Source organism: Halichoerus grypus, chromosome 7 (assembly GCF_964656455.1).
Source record: "Halichoerus grypus chromosome 7, mHalGry1.hap1.1, whole genome shotgun sequence".
NCBI lineage: Eukaryota > Metazoa > Chordata > Mammalia > Carnivora > Phocidae > Halichoerus > Halichoerus grypus.
This window is the reverse complement of record NC_135718.1, coordinates 129,888,256-129,907,566: the sequence shown is the minus strand read 5'-3', so window position 1 is coordinate 129,907,566 and position 19,311 is coordinate 129,888,256. Positions and strand designations below refer to the sequence as shown.

Genomic DNA, 19,311 nt, shown 5'->3' with positions numbered 1-19,311 from the left:
CCACGAACCTACTGGTCCCGTCCTTGATGAGAACATCAAACCAGGGAAACTGCTCTTTTGTCCCTCCTCTGTCACCCTCCCCAGCGCCCAGTACGCTCACGTTCTTTCTGTTCTTTCTGCCGTTCACCTCTCTGGAAAGGATCTGATACATGGGTTCATGGTGGGATAGAAATAGCTAATAAGGCTTAAAGTTTCTCCCCAGGGCTACTTCATTTTAAAAAGACAAAGATGGAAGCTCTGAATGTGAAATTTCCAGCCTCGGGTGGCTGGTTGAGGGAGGAAGCTATGGGGGAGCTTTCCCTGCACCCCCGGAAGCGAGGCTCAGCGCCCAGGCAGTGGCTGCCTCCGCGGGCTCCCACAGTCGGCCTGGGGCACCGTTCACCTGGGCACACCCTGCTCTAGGCTGGAGGACCTGGAGGTGGGGCTGGGGCACAGCGGTGGGGTGGGTGGGGTTGCGCTCATTTTGTCTGGCTTCCTTACAATGTCCTCTCTCTCAGTCCCTCTAGGTTCTACCCTGTGTCCCGCAGGGTCCCTGAGTATTACAGCCCCTACTCCTCCCAGTACCCCGATGATTACCAGTACTACCCACCAGGGGTGCGGCCGGACAGCATCTGCTCGATGCCAGCCTACGATCGGATCAGCCCACCCTGGGCGCTGGAGGACAAGCGCCACTCGTTCCGCAATGGAGGCGGCCCTGCCTTCCAGCTGCGGGAGTGGAAGGAGCCCCCAGGCTACGGGCGGCAGGATGGCACCGTCTGGCTCCCCGGCCCCTCCCCCTCCCGGCAGCCAGTCTATTACGATGAGCTGGATGCCACCTCCGGCTCCCTGCGCCGCCTGTCCTTGCAGCCCCGCTCCCACTCTGTGCCGCGCTCGCCCAGCCAGGGCTCCTACAGCCGTGCCCGCATTTACTCCCCCGTCCGCTCACCCAGTGCCCGCTTTGAGCGCCTGCCACCTCGCAGCGAGGACATCTATGCTGACCCTGCTGCCTATGTGGTGAGGCGGTCCATCAGCTCCCCCAAGGTGAGCCACCAGCCTGCCCTTCCTTCCTCATGCCCTGAGACCCCCCGAGAAGCCTACTACCATCTGCAGAGGAGAGGTGGAGGTGGGGGGGGGCATCTGGGACTCAGGGTCACTGTGTCCCCCAGGGACACACACTGTGTGTTGGCAGGAGCCACGATGATGCCCGGGGGAGCTTCTGGCCCTGCGGGTCTGTCCGTGGGAGAGCTGCTTTGGGGCATTTGCTTTGACCCCTGAGTAGGAACATTGCTGTTGGTGCCCATCCCCAGGTCATGCCAGGAACCCTAATCCTGTGTTTGAGGGCAGAGAGGGTTCTGTCTTTTCACATCTTGAGGACCAGACAGGTCAATGCAAGGATACTGCAGTGAATAAATGCTGTCCATTTTCATTTGGCATCTGCTCTGGGACAGGACACAAACATCCCTAACCTTGAGCTTCAGTTGGTGGGGAAGTCTGTGTCCCAGCCGGACCCCCTCACCTCTCCAATTCCCTTTCTCTTCCAGTATGATTACCTGGGAGACAGGCGGCCAGTCCCTGCAGGACTGTTCCCCTACAACTACCCACCATCCCCCACGGTCCACGATAAGATGGTACGTCCTCTCCTCCCATCCACTCCCCACAGAACCTCTCCTTCCAGGGCGGGGCCAAACTAGGGCAGCCACAGGGATGCTCTGTGCCTGGTGCCTGGCCCTCCTGGTTTTTAGCAGCCTCTGGATACTCCTCCCTCCCGGCCAGGACTCTGACCCCAGTGCAGAGTGTGACGCCAGTTACCCCATCTCTGGGATACAAGGTAGAGGAGCAGGGACAAGATCTGGAGGCGTGTGATGTCCTGATCCTCTCGACCCCGCAACAACCTCCTCCCAGCATGCAGAGGGGCCCCCATCCGGGGCCCAATGAGTGTCCAATAACAGGCATTTTCTCCAAGTCTGTCCTTGCCTGGAGTGCTACTTTTGGGGAAAGAGACAAGTAGTGAGATTAAGGAAGAAAATATTTTCCATATTACGCCTTTTCCTTCTTTTCTCCCTGCTTTCTATTTGTCTCTCCCGGGAATTTGTTCTCCAGAGAATTTTTGTCTCCCTCCCGCCCAGAACTGGATGCAGATGCTCCACCTGGGATGGGGGCGGGTACACTGGAACCAACAGGCCGAGTCCTTGTCCCCAAAAGCCTGTTGCTGACGCCTTCCCTACATAGCCCTGGGAGGCCAGGGTGGAGGAGCCTCTACAGGCATGGAGGGTGCCCCTCCCCTCCTTCCCCTTGATCCTTCTCTGTCCAAGCTCTAGCCCTGACACACAGCTCAGCACCCATCTAGGAACAATGGATTCTTCCCGAAAACTCAGGAGCTGCTAGGGAGGGCTGACTAGATTGTTTCAGGGTGCTTCCCTCTCCCAGGGGAGGGCCAGGCGGACCAGGAGCCCTGGAGCTGGGGCCCCAGTGAGTCCCTCCTCTCGCTCAGTATCCGGTAATCCGGTAGACAACTTGGTGCCTGCCCTCAGCCTCATCCCTGCCCTTCCCTAGAACTCTTCAAGGGCCGACAGAGGCCTCTCTTTGACCTTGCCCCCCAGCTAACTCTTAACTGCTTTGCTTCCTTTTTATTGTTTTCTGTTGTCTTGTTCCTGTTTGTGTTGCCGTTGGGCTCCGGGTAGGATGAACTTTTAGACCTTCAGTTGCAAAGAAACCTAGAGTATTTGGATCAGCAGGTAGGCAGAGCTGGTGCCCCCTCGCCATTCCCCTGCCCCGCCCCCCGTCTGTCTCCCTGCTCCTCCCCACCTCCTTCTCGCCCATCCATTTGACAACCTTTGTTGGTACCACCAGGACACAACAAAGTGGCTTATATTTTGGTTTGCGCATTCACACCCCTTCTCCTCAAAGCCCTTTAGGGCAGCTGGGAGTTTCCTGGGGAAAGGAGAATAAGAAATGACCACATGAATAATTAATGCCACCTCCTATTTGTTCAGGCCAGATGGAACTGGGGGGGGGAGGGGGTGGGCAGGCGGGAATTTGCATTTCTGCTGGAGAGCACGGCAGGGGCAGTGGAAGGGGGAGGGGGTGAGCAGCCAGGCTCAGCCTAAAAATGCAAGGGACTCTCTGCGGCCTCAACCTGGGAAACTATCTATCCTAGTTCACAGGTTGTTGTTAAACTCCACAGTTTGTAAACTGAGGACTACAGACTTGCCCTAGGATGGTTTTTTAAAATTATATTAGTTCCATATATTTGTTAGTTCCTCTGCCAAGTTCTTTTGCACACGGGGCTCGTGTTCTCCTCAAGAATTCCGCATGGCAGACAGAGTGTTAGCAACCTCGTTTCATCTGGAAGAGTCCGTGAGTGTTCCCGTAGATGGAAGTGATTAGCTGCAGAGACCCGGCTCCAGGCTCTAATCATTGGCTACCTTGCCTTTTGAACCTGAGGGGCGTTGAGACACGCTTGGGGGTCAGGATGCTGGGCCTTGATATGAGCGCATACTCTTACCTAAGTCCAGATCTGCGCTACAAATCACAGGGGACCTGGGCATCCCCAGTGTGGCCTGGTGGAGTGGCCGGAGGTGGTGAAGTTATTAGAGTAGGAGTCGTAGTAATAGTAGCAGGAATAGCGGCCGCCACCATAACTGGGTGCTTTCTCTGTGCCTCATGCTGTTCTGAGTTCCTTATAGATCCTAAGGCATTTAATCTTTGTAACAACACTGCAGGGTGGGTACTGTTGTTATCCACCTTAAGAACTGATAAAACTAAAGAAACAGAGAGGTTAAGTAACATGCCAAGGATGCACAGCCAGCAAATGGTGGAGCTTGGAATGTGACTCTGAGCTTTTGATCCAGTGTATGGCTGAGGAGATGTCTAATATACGAAGAAGCAGGAGTCAAACCTCATCAGGATGATTTTATGCTCTTAAAGTTGCAGAAAGAACATTAAACTTGAAATCAGAGGCTGTTGCTGAAACAGTTGGTGGTTCTAGACACAAGTCATATGCCACATGACCTGTCGTCTCCCGGGCCTCCGTGCCTTGGTGGGATCATCCTCATAGTAGGCCTTGGGCACTGGGAAGCCCTGATATCCACATTTTAATCAGCAGGGACAGCTCCCAGCCCTCACGAACCTTGCATTTTAGTTCCAGAAGCAGCATGTGGTGTCCACACCACGAGTTTTCCAGCCCACATGGAGACGAGGCTCAGGATGCCAACCCAGACCGGCAATGGGAAGTGCGGGCTCTGGCCTGCAGGAAGCAGGGTCTGCAGTGCCCGGAGTAGCGAGGAGCAGGGCTGAGTGGCCTCGGGGCTCCTGGGCAGGCTTTCCTCTCTGCGGCCCATTTACAGTGCCTGGCTGTGCCAGCCTTCAGTGCCACTGAGGGGCCCCTCCTGGGGCTGCTGCCCTCATGGACAGGCTGGGCCCTTAGGCTGGGAGCTTCAGAAATAACCCTTCAGAGGACCTCCTCTAGATAAAGGATAATAATCTTAAAAGGGAGTTTTATCTGATAAGAGTCTAGGGGCGCCTGGGCAGCTCAGTCAGTTAAGCGTCCGACTCTTGATTTCAGCTCAGGTCTTGATCTCCAGGTCGTGAGTTCAAGCCCCATGTTGGGCTCCATGCCGGGCATGGAGCCTACTTTAAAAAAAAGAAGGGTCCAGAACGTGGAGTCAGACATTCTAGTCCCAGCTCTGCCGTTTACAATGGTTTTTTGTTGTGGTTTTTTTTTTTAACTTCAAAATGTTGCTTCATCTCTCTGGGCCTTTGTTTTCTCACTCATAAAATGGACATTGTAGAACCTGCCTTTCCCGCCTCCCAGATTTGCTGGAGGATCAAGTAAGAGCATGCGCGTCAGCACTGGGTCAGGCGGCGGTGAGGAGCGCTAACTGCTGCGATGATTATTTTATTCTTTTCCTTCTGACATTCAATTTAAAATATTAACTGAGCACTTTATGATGTATAAGGCACTGTGCTAGGTGCTTTCTCACAAAATTTGACATTTTGGACAGACAGAAGGTGACATAGAGGAATCCTAGAGGCAAAGCCCACGTGGGCCAGAAGATCCCCAAAGCCACAGTGTGAATGGGAGCAGACCAGGGTGAGAACATTCTGGCTTCCCTTCTTTAGTGCTTGAGAGCCACTGGTTGGGCGAGCAGTGAGATCAATGCGTGTCCAGGCAAAACCTGGGCCTCTTTGCCCTCTCAGGGCCTGGTGTGTTGGCAGGTCCTAAACACACACACACACACACACACACAGAGGACGCAGCATGGCTCACAGGCAGCAGACACACACACGTATACACACACCATATACCATCACACACACACCACACACACACGCCCTGTGCACCATAAACATGACCTCATACACACAGGATTCCCAGAAGATAGGGACTGATTGGAGTTCAGATCCTTCCAGGAAATGGGGCTGATGTCCTGTTGACTGGGAACTATTTTATGAAGCCTCAGCCTCCTACTACAACTGCTCTTTGGAAAGCCTTTTAAATGACACTTGATGCCATTGAAAAAAAATTCCAAATGGGCTAAAGAGGTAGAGAGATCAGATCCTAGGAAAGCCTTTCAAAATGCTATGGACCCTGCAGATGGGGATGGCTGGGTGCCACTCGTCCTGTCCCCAGCACACAGAAGCAAGGCCGCCTTTGGGTTGCCACCTAAACGGGTAAGAGGGAAAATACATGTGGGCCCAATGAAGCTGGGGGAGGTAAGAGCCAAAAATGTGACGGCCTCCTGAACTGTGATCCCAGAAACTCTGCCCTAACGTGGCTCTGTCCCTTCCCTCACTCATCTCCTCTCCCCCAAAAGCTTTTCCCACACGACTTCCCTCTGTCTTCTGCTACCTTGTCCTGTAGGTCATGAGTTAAAGGGACATAGCCAAGGACACGCCCTAATGTTTTCACTCTTTGATGCCATTAAACTGGAACCAGGGGGCGGAAATGATGGCGTCTCTAGTTGATTTGCTTGGCTTGTCTTCCCTCCCTCCCTCACCCCCTCTCCTCCCTCTCCCCTGCCCTTCTTCATCTCTCTCTTTCCCCCTCCGTGTTCCTAATGATTCTTGAAACACAAAGATGACATGTCAGAGAACAGTGTTCGAGTATCTGCTGTCCCTTTAACGCGGCTTGCTTGTTTTGGCCTCCTTATTTGCTCCCTAGCGTCATCCAAGATCGGCATGGATGCTACCAGCCCAGCTCTGGAAACCGTGTTTAGCAATCCTTTCTACTCTAGAGCCAAGAGGTGGGCCGGGGTCGGGGAGAGAGAGCTATGCCTCTTTGTGAAGGCCCATCCAAAGAGCAGCCCCAGGGTTTCTTTCTCAGCTGTTTGATTTAGTTCAAATTTGGGGAGAAGGGTTTTCCTACCTGCCGGTGTGGTCTTTGACCAAAGCAGCGTGAGGAAAAGAGGTGGGGCAGGGAGTTGACCTTGGCCAGTGAGGATGAGACCTGCCGCACCTCTCAGGCACCCTGGGGAGAGTGTCACTGGGCAAGGGGTCTCTTCAGGGCCAGCGAGCGAGGGCACAGCAGCCCCCAGCCCCCCTTATGTGACCTTTCCTCGGGGGACCTTCAGTGCTTGTCCTGGGACGGAGCTCACAAGGGGTGAGCGACAGGTAAAGCCGAGCAGAGGGAGCTGGAGACCCCAGGACGAGCTGCCCTTTCCTGTTTCCGGGGAAGTGAGCCCAGGAGGGAGATGGGGAGATAGCTCCATGGGGGTCTGAGTTTGAATCGTCCGTTCCTTCCTCTGCTGCAGATGAGTGAGAGCGAGACTCTCATCAGTATGGTGAACCGCATGGTGGAGAGCTCCTCCCCCAGGGCCCAGATCTTCATGCAAGTAAGACCTCCGCCTGGCAGCATGGTCCCCATCAGCACCATCTCAGCTGCTTGTGCATGGTCTAGTCAAGCCATTTGGGCTGGGGTTTGCTCTGCCCTACCCACTCATCCGCCAGGCCTCATCTCCTGGGCCCCGCCTCGTCCCGCTCCTCTAATTCCACTGTGTCTCCTCCATTCTTCATGTTCATGGGTGAATCCAAGGCCCATTTCTCAAACCATCAATATAACCAGCACCGACTCCCATACCATGCCAGCGATCGCAAATCTGCTTTCTCAAGTCCAGGACTTCTGTTTCATGTTGGGTATCTTCTTCACAAACATCTTCGGGGTTCAGGGCACAAGGGGTGTGACATGGAACCATCTGATGCCCCACTGGTGTAGAATATGCTGTGGTCACCGGATGTATCACTAAGGCTGGGCAGCATTTGCTGGACCCAGACATACTCCTGGTTAAGCACACCCCCCCCAACCCCGCCCTGTGACTGGTGTGCAATATACCAAGATAATCATTCTCAGATGTTTTCGGGGCTCATTCCATTTTCCCATGTCTCATCCTCAAAAACAGCCACGGGTTAACTGCTGTTCTCAGGGTTGTTCCCAATAAGCCATCCGGGATCTCTACATCTCCAGAGTCCCTCTCCACAGGAGATCTAGAGGTTGGGGGGGAGAGGGGAGATCCTGAGTCAGAGCTGAGCAGCATCACTGTCTCCAGAAATCAGCCTAAACAATAGGGAAGAACCTAGATGGGGCTACGCCAGGCTTCCCAGCCAGAGACAAAGAATTAGCTCGGGTTCCCGGAATGGAAGCTACCAGAGCTGATGGACCACGGTCCCTGACAAGAACGGAGCAAGGGCTGTCTGCTTTCCCATCCCCACACACCCTACCTGTCCCCTGTTGCTGTAACCGGCCTCGTGTTCCTGCAGGTCCCTCCGTACCCAGAAGTGTTCCGGGACGGTCTCCACACCTACAAGTTAAACGAGCAAGACACAGATGTAAGAGCAGCTCTCCTGCTCCCCTGTCCTCTCCAGTCCCTCCCGTTGTCGTCCTCATCTTCGCTCTCCTCCGCTGGGGCTTTTCCTCCATTCATCTCTGTCCTTCTGGTGGCTCTTCATGCCTTTGACTCATGTCCTCTCTCAGCACAAAGACAACATTCTGCCTGCCCCTTCCTCATCCCCCTTCTTTTCTCGTTCTTCCCCCTTCCCCCCCCCCCCCGCCCCGTGCTGGCCGTGTGTGTTTCTCCACGGAGGCCTAGGCCCTCTTGTCTCCAGCAGTGGGATCTGCTCATTACAGGAACACAGACTTCGTTAGCAGGTGCATCGACCAGGCTACGCTGTGCCCACGTTAGCAGTCGCCCCTAGGCCACTAGAGGGAAGCACACGGCCCTGCCCCTGGCCTCAGGGAGCTCCAGGGTAGTGGGAGATGCCAGGTAGCAGCGGGTGACAGCATGATTCCTGTGCCAAATGGGATGGACAGTGGGTTCTGCAGGAGGGCAGGGCAGTGAGACCATGTGGGCCGGTGGGTCGGGGACAAAGCAGGTAACAGGTGAGCTGGCCTGGAAGTTAAAAGGCCCAGAAGACAAGATGTGGCCAGTAGAAAAGAGTCAAGGGGGTATTTGAGGAATGGCATGAATAATGGTGTGGATATTGGAAAGCCTAAGCCTTTCCAGAAGAGAAGCGTGGCCTACCCTGCCTGCTCCCCATCATCACTGGTCTTGCCTGGGTAGTGGATCTGCCCAGTAGGCCTGGGAGAGTTTCCATCCAGGCAAGGGCCAGACCTCAGGAGGATCCCAGCGTCAGCCATCCTGAGACCCTGGGAGGAGGGGAGAACAGAGTCCTGTGAGCCTGGGGAACCAGTTTACATGGTTCACTGGTTTTCCTAAGACTGCTGGTTCAGGCACCCTGCGTACTCCCCCAGTCCATGCCCCCCTGGGAGGCCTGGGAGGCCAGGCCACATTATCTCCTCAACCCTTCTGGAATTGGAACCCCCAGGAGGAGGGGGATGCAGGAGCTTAACATTGAACTCCCCTCTACAGCTGACTCACTTCCTCAGAGAATAAGCACATCTCCCCTCCCAGTAGGTCCTTGGGGAGTCTCCTGAGACCATTTCCTGTTCCCAGGAGCCTCCAAGGTCAAGGTGAAGAAGGCTTAGGGTTCCTCTGCAGGGGAAAGGAGGCAGTATCCAGAGGCCAGGCCCTTCTGACCCATTTCCCAGGTCCCCATCAAACCATGTCCTTCACCCCCTTCTCTCTCCCTCCCTTCCCCCTACCCCCTCGGGCCCCCAGAAGCTGCTGGGCAAATTGTGTGAGCAGAACAAGGTGGTGAGGGAGCAGGACCGCCTGGTGCAGCAGCTCCGAGCTGAGAAGGTGAGAGCCGGGGGGTGGCCTGGAGTTGGGGGCATGTGGGGAGGCTGGCTTGGACAGGTGCGGGGTGCTGTGTCCCCGCTAAGCTGCCAAAGCCTTGTCTTAAACTTCTGTCCTGCCCTTAACTGGAACTGCTGGGGCTCGGGCCCCTGCTGCTTAGAGTCCCAGAGAGGAATCATCAGGGCTGCTGACGGCCATTCCCCTGCCTTCTTTCAGGAGAGCCTGGAAAGTGCCTTGATGGGGACCCACCAGGAGCTGGAGATGTTTGGAAACCAGCCTGCCTACCCGGAGAAGCTGCTGCACAAGAAAGAGTCCCTACAGAACCAGCTCATCAACATCCGCGTGGAGCTGTCGCAGGCGACCACGGTACTGCTCTGCCCCCATCCCCGGTCCGCGCAGCAGCACCAGCACAGGAGGGCCTCCCCTCCCAGGCTGTGCTCGCTCCTTCCCGACTCTCCTCGGTGGCCGAGAGCCTGCCCTTGGCCAGAAGGGGCAGAAACGAAAGACCTCAATAGTGCCTTGCTGGGGCGCCTGGGTGGCTCAGTTGGTTAAGCATCTGCCTTCCGCTCAGGTCATGATCCCGGGGTCCTGGGATCGAGCTCCGTGTCGGGCTCCCCGCTCAGCGGGGAATCTGTTTCTCTCTCTGACTCTCCCCCCTCTCGTGCTCTCTCTCTCTCACTCATTCTCTCTCAAATAAATAAAATCTTAAAAAAAAAAAAAAAAGTGGTGCCTTGCCGATAGGCAGCGAGCATGCCGGCCCACTCACTCCATACAGTCTCCTGCAAGGAAACGGGCTTCTTTTTCCACAAACTGTTCCCGCCCTGGGATTCGTTCAGGGCAGGGTGAGGTGGAGGGCTCCTGATCTCGTCGGCTGCTCTCACAGCTTTGCTGCCTCCCTCTGTCCTCTCTCCTGGAGAACCGGGACCCCTGTGCAGGGCTGCTGGCCCGGTCATTTGCCGTGGGCGCAGGGCAGACCCTGCAGGACCGACTGCCCGGACAGGAGTTCTGGGGTGCCGCAGCAAAAGGGCCCGGAAAACATGGGCCAGAAGGGTGGAAGGTCTCTAACCCCCAGGGAGCAGACACCTCTGGGTTTTTGCCCTCCACTTTGGGTTACCCAGTCTGAGGACACCAGGAGGGGGTGGGCATGGTATGATCCCCTTTTGGCATACCCCCACACCTGGAGAGGATCCTGGTTTCTCTATTTTTCGGCCTGCAGTCGGATGGGCCACTGTTGGGCTGTCATCAGAATGTCTCAGCCCTGGGCCCTCTCCTCCGGTCCCTCTGTGCTCTCCTCTGAGCCCTGCCAGACCCCAGCTGCCCTTGCCCCAGGCCCTGTGGGGGGGGCTGGGGAGGAAGGCTTTGGCAATGGCCACTTTCTTAGTAAAACACCCCCTCCTCCATTGCAGGCCCTGACGAACAGCACCATAGAGTATGAGAGCCTTGAGTCAGAGGTGTCTGCCCTGCACGATGACCTCTGGGAGCAGCTCAATTTGGACGTCCAGGTGAAGAGGGGCCTGGGCAGGAGGGGGTCAGTGTGCCGCCCCTTCTCCTTTGGGCCCAAACAGACCAAAGTGGCTTCCTTTCTTGCTTTCGAGATCTCAGAGACTTGAGACAGGGAGTCGGTCCTGAGACAAAAGACAAGGTTCACATCCACTTAAAACAGATGCTTTCGGGATGAAGACCATGTGGGATCTTCTTGAGTTCCAGCAGATCGTGAGGGAGGAGTAAAGCGGAAACATGAGTGCGCTAGGTTAGACAGAAGATACTTTATGACTGGAAGGCTTTAACACATCGATATAGATACAGATGTAGATCTGGATGTGGATAGAGATCCACATGCGGGGAGAGACGTGGGCATATGTGCGGCTGTCTCTCGTGACCTCCGAAGGAGTAGGCTGTGCGGGAGCCAGCCACTCAGGCCCTTTAAGATAGGAAAGAGGCTTCGCTCTCAGGACGGGTTAGAAACACTCTGCTTGGAGGCAGGAAGCTGCACGTATTGACCTTGGGGAGTTCCTGTTCTTTTCCTCCCTCGAGCTTCTCTACCCGGGCTCTGCCTCTTCTCTAGCTAGCTTTGCAAACTCTGTCTCTCTGATGTAGTTCGTGCCCCCGACTTCCCCTAGTTTCCTTCGGGTGACGGAACTCACCACCCCACACTGCAGCTGGTTAGGGAGGCGGAGGTGAAGGCCCTCCTGGTCCAGAGCACCTGAATGCTTGCGTGTCCTATGGGCAAGCCCGACTTTCAACACGAACATTTTAGGAGGTAGGAAAGCATCCTGGTCAAGGGCACCAGCTCTTGAGACAAATAGACCCAGACTCAGATGGCGGTCACACTGCTTACTAACAGAGGGTCTTGGGCACAAGTCTCTTCATCTCCAAAGTCGGGACACCTGCGGCCGGTACCGCACAGAGTTCTCGAGCAGCTGAAAGGAGTTAGTGTTTGCAGAGCCCTTAGCGCCGTGCCTGGCACGTGGGGTGGAGGGGCGTGGGGTGCTAAAGAAGTGGTAGCTATGATTTTTCAAAGAGTGCGAACTCTAACTGAATATAATTCATGAATACTTAGGCAGACATTGGGTGTCGGTATTACAAAAGGACCGTTGGGATGGAAAGAACATTAGTCAATTGGAAACCCTTGCCCTTGACAACAGGCTACCATCAAGGGTCCACCTAGAGGGGCATTTGCTGCAAGACCAGCCTGATCTCCCCGGGGAAGCTGAGGCTGCATGTTCACCTAAAGGGGCTCTTGACTGTGATGACAGGTCCCTCTCCTCTGGCAATTCCCAAGTTCCCTTTCGTAGAAGCTGAAGAGGAAGAGGCTTCCCACGGGGAGGATGAATGTGCGGAAGGGACGTGTGAGCGTGTGCACGCGTGCAAGGCTCCTGCCTCCTGCTGGCCCGAAGGGATGCGGGCGTGGGGGGGAGGCTGGGGCACTCCTCACAGCCACTTCCCTTGACCCGCTCTTGGGCGGTTTCAGAATGAGGTGCTCAACCGGCAAATCCAGAAGGAGATCTGGAGGATCCAGGACGTGCTGGAGGGGCTGAGGAAGAATAACCCGTCCCGGGGCACAGACACGGCCAAGCACAGAGGTGGGAGCCTTCTCCACCAGCCTCCTGAAAGGCTCACCAGAAATGCTCTGGGGCCTCTGGCGTCCACCCCACATCTGTCATACTCATCGCACTCCAGGCCCTCACACTGTGCGCAGAGCTGGTCAGGGCCTTCTCAGGCCTCTGGGATCTTCCCCTAGGATGGTGGGTAGGGCTCCCTTTGTCCTCCCCCTCCTCCCAGAACAGACCAGGTAGGCCACTCAGAGATGTTGTTGACCCTGATAGTCTAGATTCCTCCCCAGAAAGGGTCAAAGAGCACCTGTGCCTCCCCACCCCCACCCCCACCCAAGCCCGTGGGCCGGGTGGTGATCTGAAGCCCTGGGACTTTGGGCTGGCTTTCTTTAATGTCTCAGAGGCAACACTGTTCTTTCCATCCGTCATCTAACCCCTGCCCAGCATGCTTCTCCACGGCCAGCCTGCATCCCAACCCCTGGAATAAGTCCCTCCATCAGGCCCGGGTGGCCCTGAAACCTCCCTCCCAAGTCCCTGAGTCCTCCCCTGCCTCCTCCGCCTACGGAGCCCACCCCTACCCCATCCATCCCTCATCTCTCCTCTCTGCTTGCCCCCAGGAGGACTTGGCCCCACGGCCACCTACAGCTCCAACAGCCCCGCCAGCCCTCTCAGCTCCACCAGCCTCACCAGCCCCCTAAGCCCCTTCTCACTGGTGTCCGGCTCGCAGGGGTCCCCCACCAAGCCCGGGTCCAGTGAGGTAAGCTGAGAAAATGGAGTAGAAGGTAGGTGGGGGAGGGAGGGAGGACCAGGTCCTCGTTGGCCTGAAGGACACAGACCCTGTGTCCATCTCTGCCCCAGAGGCCTCCAGGCCTAGTGCTTTGGCTTTCTGTCTAAGGTGGTCATTCTCACACCCAGTCTGGTGAACTTCCTTCCAGATTTTTCCTTTACTTGCTCTCATCGGCATTTGTCATCTTTAGCCTCCTTCTGGGGAAGTCTCTTCCTGAACTCCAGGACAGTTAACAAAGATACCCAACACTTAGTAGGAATTTAAATCCAGGACTGTTCCAGCATGTGAGAGGGTTGAGGGTAGGCGTGGGGAGCAGTTTCCTAGCCGGTCAATCAGCAGGTGTTTACTGGGGCTCTACACGGGGCGAGGGATGGGGTGAGGCCCTCTCAGAAACATACATGCGCATGCCCAAGGCCCTTCTCCCGGGGAGTCCAGTGTCCAGGGGGGACCAAGACCGATTTGTAGAAAGCAGCCAGCCTCTGGAACTTGGCAGTGTGTGTCTCAGTGTGGACCGTAAATGCCCTGGTGTTCCAAGGAGAAGGTGGAACTTTCATTGGGACAGACAGAGGAACAAGAAGCATCACAGACAGGAGAGGCGGCAGAAGCAAAGACACGGGGGTGCAGATGTGCCCAGGGTGATGGTGAGGCCAATGAGCAGAGAGCTGTGGAGAAAAACTGGGGAAGAGTGGGGAGCGGTGCACAGGTGGGCGCTCTGCCAAGGAGAGCCCTGAAGCTAGGCTGAGAGTTCACCCCGGAGCTGGAGCTCCCTCCAGGCTGCGGGTGGGAGTTTGGGGGTCCAGGGGCCCACCCCAGGTCCCCACGATGTCGTCTGTCCCCTGCTAATGCTCTTTTCTTCTGCTCTCACAGTGGCTGGTCTCCTTCCTCCTAATGCTCTGGCTTCTCTCTGCCTCAGGAGCCCGGCCCACCGCGGCCCCCCCTCCCCAAAGCCTACGTCCCCCTGGAGTCTCCTCCAAACGTGCCGCCACTCCCTAGCGAGAGCCGCTTCTGGCCATACCCCAGCTCCCCTTCCTGGTACCGCAGTGGCGAGCCAGCCAGGGGTCAGGTACCCAGCACCCTTGGGTCCTGGAGGGCAGGGGAGGAGGGAGCGGGGCGAAGGGTCAGGCGAGGGGACCAGGCAGGACACGGAGCCCTTTTTCCCCCATTGCAATATTAATTTGCCCACCGCTGCCTGGTCAGACTCTAGGATAAGGAAAGGGATGGCAGAGAATGCTTTCCCCTTTCTGCCCTCTGTGGACAGAGGGAAAATGCGTGTCGCCCCACCCCATGCCCGGGCTCCTGGGCAGCCCCTGGCTGTGAGTGGTGGTGTGCCCCACCTCCTACCAGCGCGAGCAGGCAAGGGAAGTCGAGGGACCCGCAGCGACAGGTGCCATTCCAGTCCCTTCCTGCCCGCCTCAGACCCCGGTCCTTCCATGCTGTCTGTCTCTCTGCCTTGTGTGTCCTCTTGGGTCCCATCGGCCCTGGGGTGTAAGCTGCCCTGTTCTGGCTCCCCAGCCTCTCTCGCCAGGAGAGAGGTACAGTTAGGCTGGGAAGAGGTTGCATGGTGAGTAGTCCTGTGTCTAAAACCGGGAGTCATCTTTTCATCCCGGCTCAGCTGCTGGGATGAGCACAGCCCCGAGGGGCTGCCGGGGAGCGGGGCAGAGAGGCAGCATCACCTCCGCTTTCCAGACGAGGGGAGGCGAAGGGCCTTACCCATGCTCTCTCACTGGACTCCAGCTGGTGCTTCTGGCCTCTGGCTCAGTCTTTCCGTGTGTCCCTCATGAAGACTTAGACTCTTCGGCTGCACCACGGGAGTTGGGGGGTTGCCGATGCTCTCTGAGGCCCCTTCTAGTCTCATGATTCTGCAAGCCCTCAAGCTAAGTGCACATCTCTGTCCCCCAGAATCTTGGTACCAAAGCCCACCTGGTTCTCTGGCTCAAGTTTTGGGTGAGATCCTGACAGAATCCTCAGAGATCCTCAGCCTTGTAGCCCCCCCTCCTCCAGCCTTCCTCCTCTCTGGCTCACAGCAAGTCCGTGCTTCTTGGCGCTCACCAAGAGGCCTGGTCAGGTTGAGGGGCCTCTCTGCTGGGCCTCGGCTGAGGGCCTCCTGGAAGCCCTGAGCCCTCACAAGATGAGCCGGCATTGGCCAGCCTTAAGGTGGCATGGGTGGGAGGCTCCATGGCGTCCCTGCCCACTGCCCAGCTGACACACTTAGAGTCTCCTCGTCCTGTGTTTTCAAGGGTTTGTGCTCCAACCATTGCAAAGCAAAGAAACATCCCTGAGGGCCAAGTTCCCAGCAGTCCCTACAGCATGGACCGTCTTCTCCTTTTTTCCCCCAGCCCAAGGCAAGCCATGAGCAGAGCAAGAAAGACCCCCACCAGACATCACCCCTGGATACCGCTAGAGACAACAGCCTTGTGCCCACCAGGCAAGAGGTGGAGGCAGAGAAGCAGGCAGCTCTCAACAAAGGTACTTCCTGTCCCATCCTCCCCTAGAAGGAAGGCCAAGGGTCAGAGAGGAGCCCGGAGAGGTGCTCCTTCACAACCAAAGAGAGCGAGTACCCACCCATCCTGGGCCTTTCCTCTCTGCCACAGATGGGACTGGGCCTCCTCAGAGAAGCAGGCCCCCCGACTCTCTGCCCTCCTGCTCTCCACAAGGCCTACTGGCTGTTCTGTCTCCCTACAGTTGGCATTGTGCCTCCTCAGACAAAGTCGCCCGCTGATGAAGAGCTAACTCCATCAAGGGTGGTGAGGAGGAGTACCAATGGGCTCACCAATGGACTGTCCTCCCGGGTGAGTACAGCCTGTGGGCGCAGAGGCCCGGATGGGCCTGAGCTGCGCTGGGGGCCCAGGGGCCTGTGTGTGTCCACCCATCTGTCCACCATTCATGAAACCCAGGGCGGGAGGAGGAAGGCAGGACAAGTGGGAGGAGGGCAACAGCCCCACTGGAGAAGTCTTCCATCAGGTAGACATATCAAGGGACAAGGAAGATACACATAAGAAAGATAGAAGAGGGGCGCCTGCCTGGGTGGCTCAGTTGGTTAAGCGACTGCCTTCGGCTCGGGTCATGATCCTGGAGTCCCTGGATCGAGTCCCGCATCGGGCTCCCTGCTCGGCAGGGAGTCTGCTTCTCCCTCTGACCCTCCGCCCTCTCATGTGCTCTCTCTCATTCTCTCTCTCTCAAATAAATAAATAAAATCTTTAAAGAAAAAAAAAAAAAAAAAAAAAAGAAGAGGGGCGCCTGGGTGGCTTAGTCGTTAAGCATCTGCCTTCGGCTCAGGTCATGATCCCAGGGTCCTGGGATCGGGCCCCGCATCGGGCTCCCTGCTCAGCAGGAAGCCTGCTTCTCCCTCTCCCACGCCCCCCGCTTGTGTTCCCTCTCTCGCTGTGTCTCTCTCTGTCAAATAAATAAATAAAAATCTTAAAAAAAAAAAAAAAAGCAAGCAAGAAAGATAGAAGAATAGTTAGCAAAAATTTTTTTTTTTAAGATTTTATTTCTTAATTTGAGAGAGAGAGCATGGGCAGGGAGGGGGACTGCAGAGGGAGAGGGAGAAGCAGACTCTGCTGCTGAGCAGGGAGCCCGATGCAGGCTCCCAGGACCCTGGGATCATGACCAAAGCTGAAGGCAGACGCTTCACCGCCTGAGCCACCCAGGTGCCCTTCACAAAATTATTATAATGTGCCAGCGATGAACTACAAATCCAGCAAAAATCAGCGATCAGAGTCAAATGTGCCGACCTAAGGCAGTAGATTCATTTCCTGGGGCTGCTGGGAAATTAACAAAGCCCCCCAAACTTGGGGGCTTAAAAACAACAGGAAGTTTATTCTCTCACAGTTGTGGAGGCCGGAAGTGCAAAACTGAGGTGTCAGCAGGGTTGGTTGCTCAGGAGGCTCTGAGGGAGCATCTGTCCCATGCCTCTCTCCTAGCTTCCGGTGTTGCTGGCCGTCTCTGTTCCTTGGCTCGTAGACACAACACTCCAGTATCTGCGTGCACCTTCTACTCTGTATCTTCTTCCGTTCTGTCTCCTATAAAGATACCTAAGATTGGATTCAGGGTCCACTCCAATTCCCGATGATCTCTTCTTGAGGTCCTTACCTTAATCACATCTGCAAAGACCCTCTTTCCACATCAGGTCACATTCACAGGTCCAACGGGGTTAGGACGTGCACATATGTTTTAGGGGCCCTTCTTTAACCCACTACAGACAGGCTTCCCAGAGAAAGGACATTGAAGGCATTAGGGCAGATGAGGAAGCTGGGAGTGGGGGATGCACACCCATCAGAGCCCTCTTCTTCTGCTGTAGCAGGAGCGCCCCAAGAGTGCTGTGTTCCCTGGCGAGGGCAAGGTCAAGATGAGCGTGGAGGAGCAGATTGACCGCATGCGGAGACATCAGAGCGGCTCTATGAAAGAGAAGAGGAAGAGCCTGCAGCTCCCGGCCAGTCCTGCCCCTGACCCTGCTCCCCGGCCTGCCTACAAAGTGGTAAAGTCCTCCCAGCCACCCCCAGCCCGTGACCAGCCTGGACTGGGGCAGCTGTGTGGGGGGCATTGAGAGAGGGGCTGGGAAGGACCCAAGCTGGGCACCTGGGAGAACGGGGAGGGGGAGTCTCTCCCCACTAGGCCGAAGATATACTGCAGCAAGCGTTCCTTGCATGTGTTTAAAGAAAAATAACTCACAAAAAGGAATGCATTGATGATTTTAGGTGAGAAGAATTATACAAAATTCATTTAATAGAGAATGGTGCAAAATTCAGCACCCAGGGATAGCCATCACTTACACATGTTTCTAGAGCATTTTCTGTGTATTTAGCACTGGGCTGGGTCTACCGAAGGTAATCGTAATAGCACACTGGTGCGTGGCACCGTGCAGTTCTCGAATCTCACATTATTTTGTTTAGATCTTTCAGCAGTGCCAGCTTAGGAATTACCACCCCTGTCTTAGAGATAGGGAAACACAGTCAGGAGAAATTAAGGATTCTTGGACCACATGGCTATTGAGTATGGAGCTGGGAGCAGCCCCAGGCATCTGCCTAATTTTTCTTTCCACCACATTTCGGAAATACGGGAAAATTATGATCAAAAGTCCTACCCTCAAACAGCTTACACTCTCCTTGGTGGATTGGAGCTTCTATAATAGGAATCCACTAAAGACCAGTGTAGGACACACTAGTCCAACTGCCTAACAAATATGGCACAGACTGTGAACACAGGGTACAGCCAGATGGGAAGTAATGAGTCCCGATGAGACATATTGATGAGATTTGTCCTCTGGGCCTTTGTGAGGGGGGGGCAGGCTTTGGACAAGCAGCATGGAAGGAGGATAGCTGTCCCGCAGTGGGAACGGCGGGGTGGCGGCCAGATTGGGCGTGATGAGCAGGGACAGTGAGGACACGCGCCTGCTCAGGGCTGCCTGGAGGCACGGGTGGCAGGGGACAGAGTCCCTGTGTGGTCACAGTGCTGCTGTCCCCTAGGTGCGCCGTCACCGTAGCATCCACGAGGTGGACATCTCCAACCTGGAGGCAGCCCTGCGGGCAGAGGAGCCTGGTGGGCAGGCCTACGAGACGCCGAGGGAAGAAATTGCCCGGCTTCGCAAAATGGAACTGGAGCCCCAGCACTATGATGTGGACATCAGTAAGGAAGTGAGTGAAGTCCAGGAGGGCAGAGGGGGAGAAAGCCTGGGGGGGAGGCGTGGGGAGGGGACGGAACAGAGGTGGTGACCTAGGTCCCTCCCCAGCTCTCCACACCAGACAAAGTCCTCATCCCCGAACGGTACATTGACCTGGAGCCTGATACTCCCCTGAGCCCCGAGGAGTTGAAGGAGAAGCAGAAGAAGGTGGAGAGGATCAAGACGCTCATTGCCAAGTCCAGGTAACGTGCCTGGGTGAACCTCAACATCCTCTGCCCACCCTGGCACGTGGGGCACCGGTGCCCCTGAATCCAGCACCCCGACCCATGCCAGCGGGAGCCCTGAGGCCCCCCGCGGAGGGCAGACGGAGGCAGTGGCTCAAGGCAGCGGACCAGGGCCAGCCCTGCGGCCTGGGCAGGGATGCTGTCACTGCGTGCCGAAAAGACCTGCTGCGCGCAGGCGCATGCTGTCGTCAAGACAAACTGAGGGGTTGCCCTCTGGTGACTTCTCTTCCTCATCAAGGCTGCCCTAAATGGTCACTTGAACCTTCTCATTCACTTTAAGACATTGCAGTAGGGGGTCCCAAAATGTGTGTTGCCAGGGCCCCACTCCCCCCTGGGGACAGCCTTGCTGGGAACCAGAGCCTGCCCACTCACAGGCCTCTGGCCACCCTGCCAATCT

General features: G+C 56.1%; 1 protein-coding gene across 19 annotated transcripts in view; it reads left to right on the top strand.

Moving 5' to 3' along the window:
- The window catches only part of PLEKHA6 (pleckstrin homology domain containing A6), a 139,511-nt gene that overhangs the window by 110,825 nt on the left and 9,375 nt on the right, over positions 1-19,311 (top strand). For 12 of the 19 annotated variants that reach the window (XM_036075874.2, XM_036075868.2, XM_036075869.2 and 9 more), the window contains 16 exons: positions 498-1,020; positions 1,521-1,607; positions 2,661-2,714; positions 6,732-6,812; positions 7,735-7,803; positions 9,093-9,173; positions 9,387-9,536; positions 10,577-10,672; positions 12,142-12,253; positions 12,841-12,980; positions 13,924-14,073; positions 15,347-15,476; positions 15,693-15,799; positions 17,311-17,487; positions 18,476-18,643; positions 18,739-18,872. In XM_036075874.2, the coding sequence (XP_035931767.2) occupies positions 498-1,020; positions 1,521-1,607; positions 2,661-2,714; positions 6,732-6,812; positions 7,735-7,803; positions 9,093-9,173; positions 9,387-9,536; positions 10,577-10,672; positions 12,142-12,253; positions 12,841-12,980; positions 13,924-14,073; positions 15,347-15,476; positions 15,693-15,799; positions 17,311-17,487; positions 18,476-18,643; positions 18,739-18,872 (2,259 nt within the window). The remainder of the gene's footprint in view (positions 1-497; positions 1,021-1,520; positions 1,608-2,660; positions 2,715-6,731; positions 6,813-7,734; positions 7,804-9,092; positions 9,174-9,386; positions 9,537-10,576; positions 10,673-12,141; positions 12,254-12,840; positions 12,981-13,923; positions 14,074-15,346; positions 15,477-15,692; positions 15,800-17,310; positions 17,488-18,475; positions 18,644-18,738; positions 18,873-19,311) is intronic. The other 7 variants (XM_078078289.1, XM_078078291.1, XM_036075870.2 and 4 more) reach the window with 6 other exon arrangements.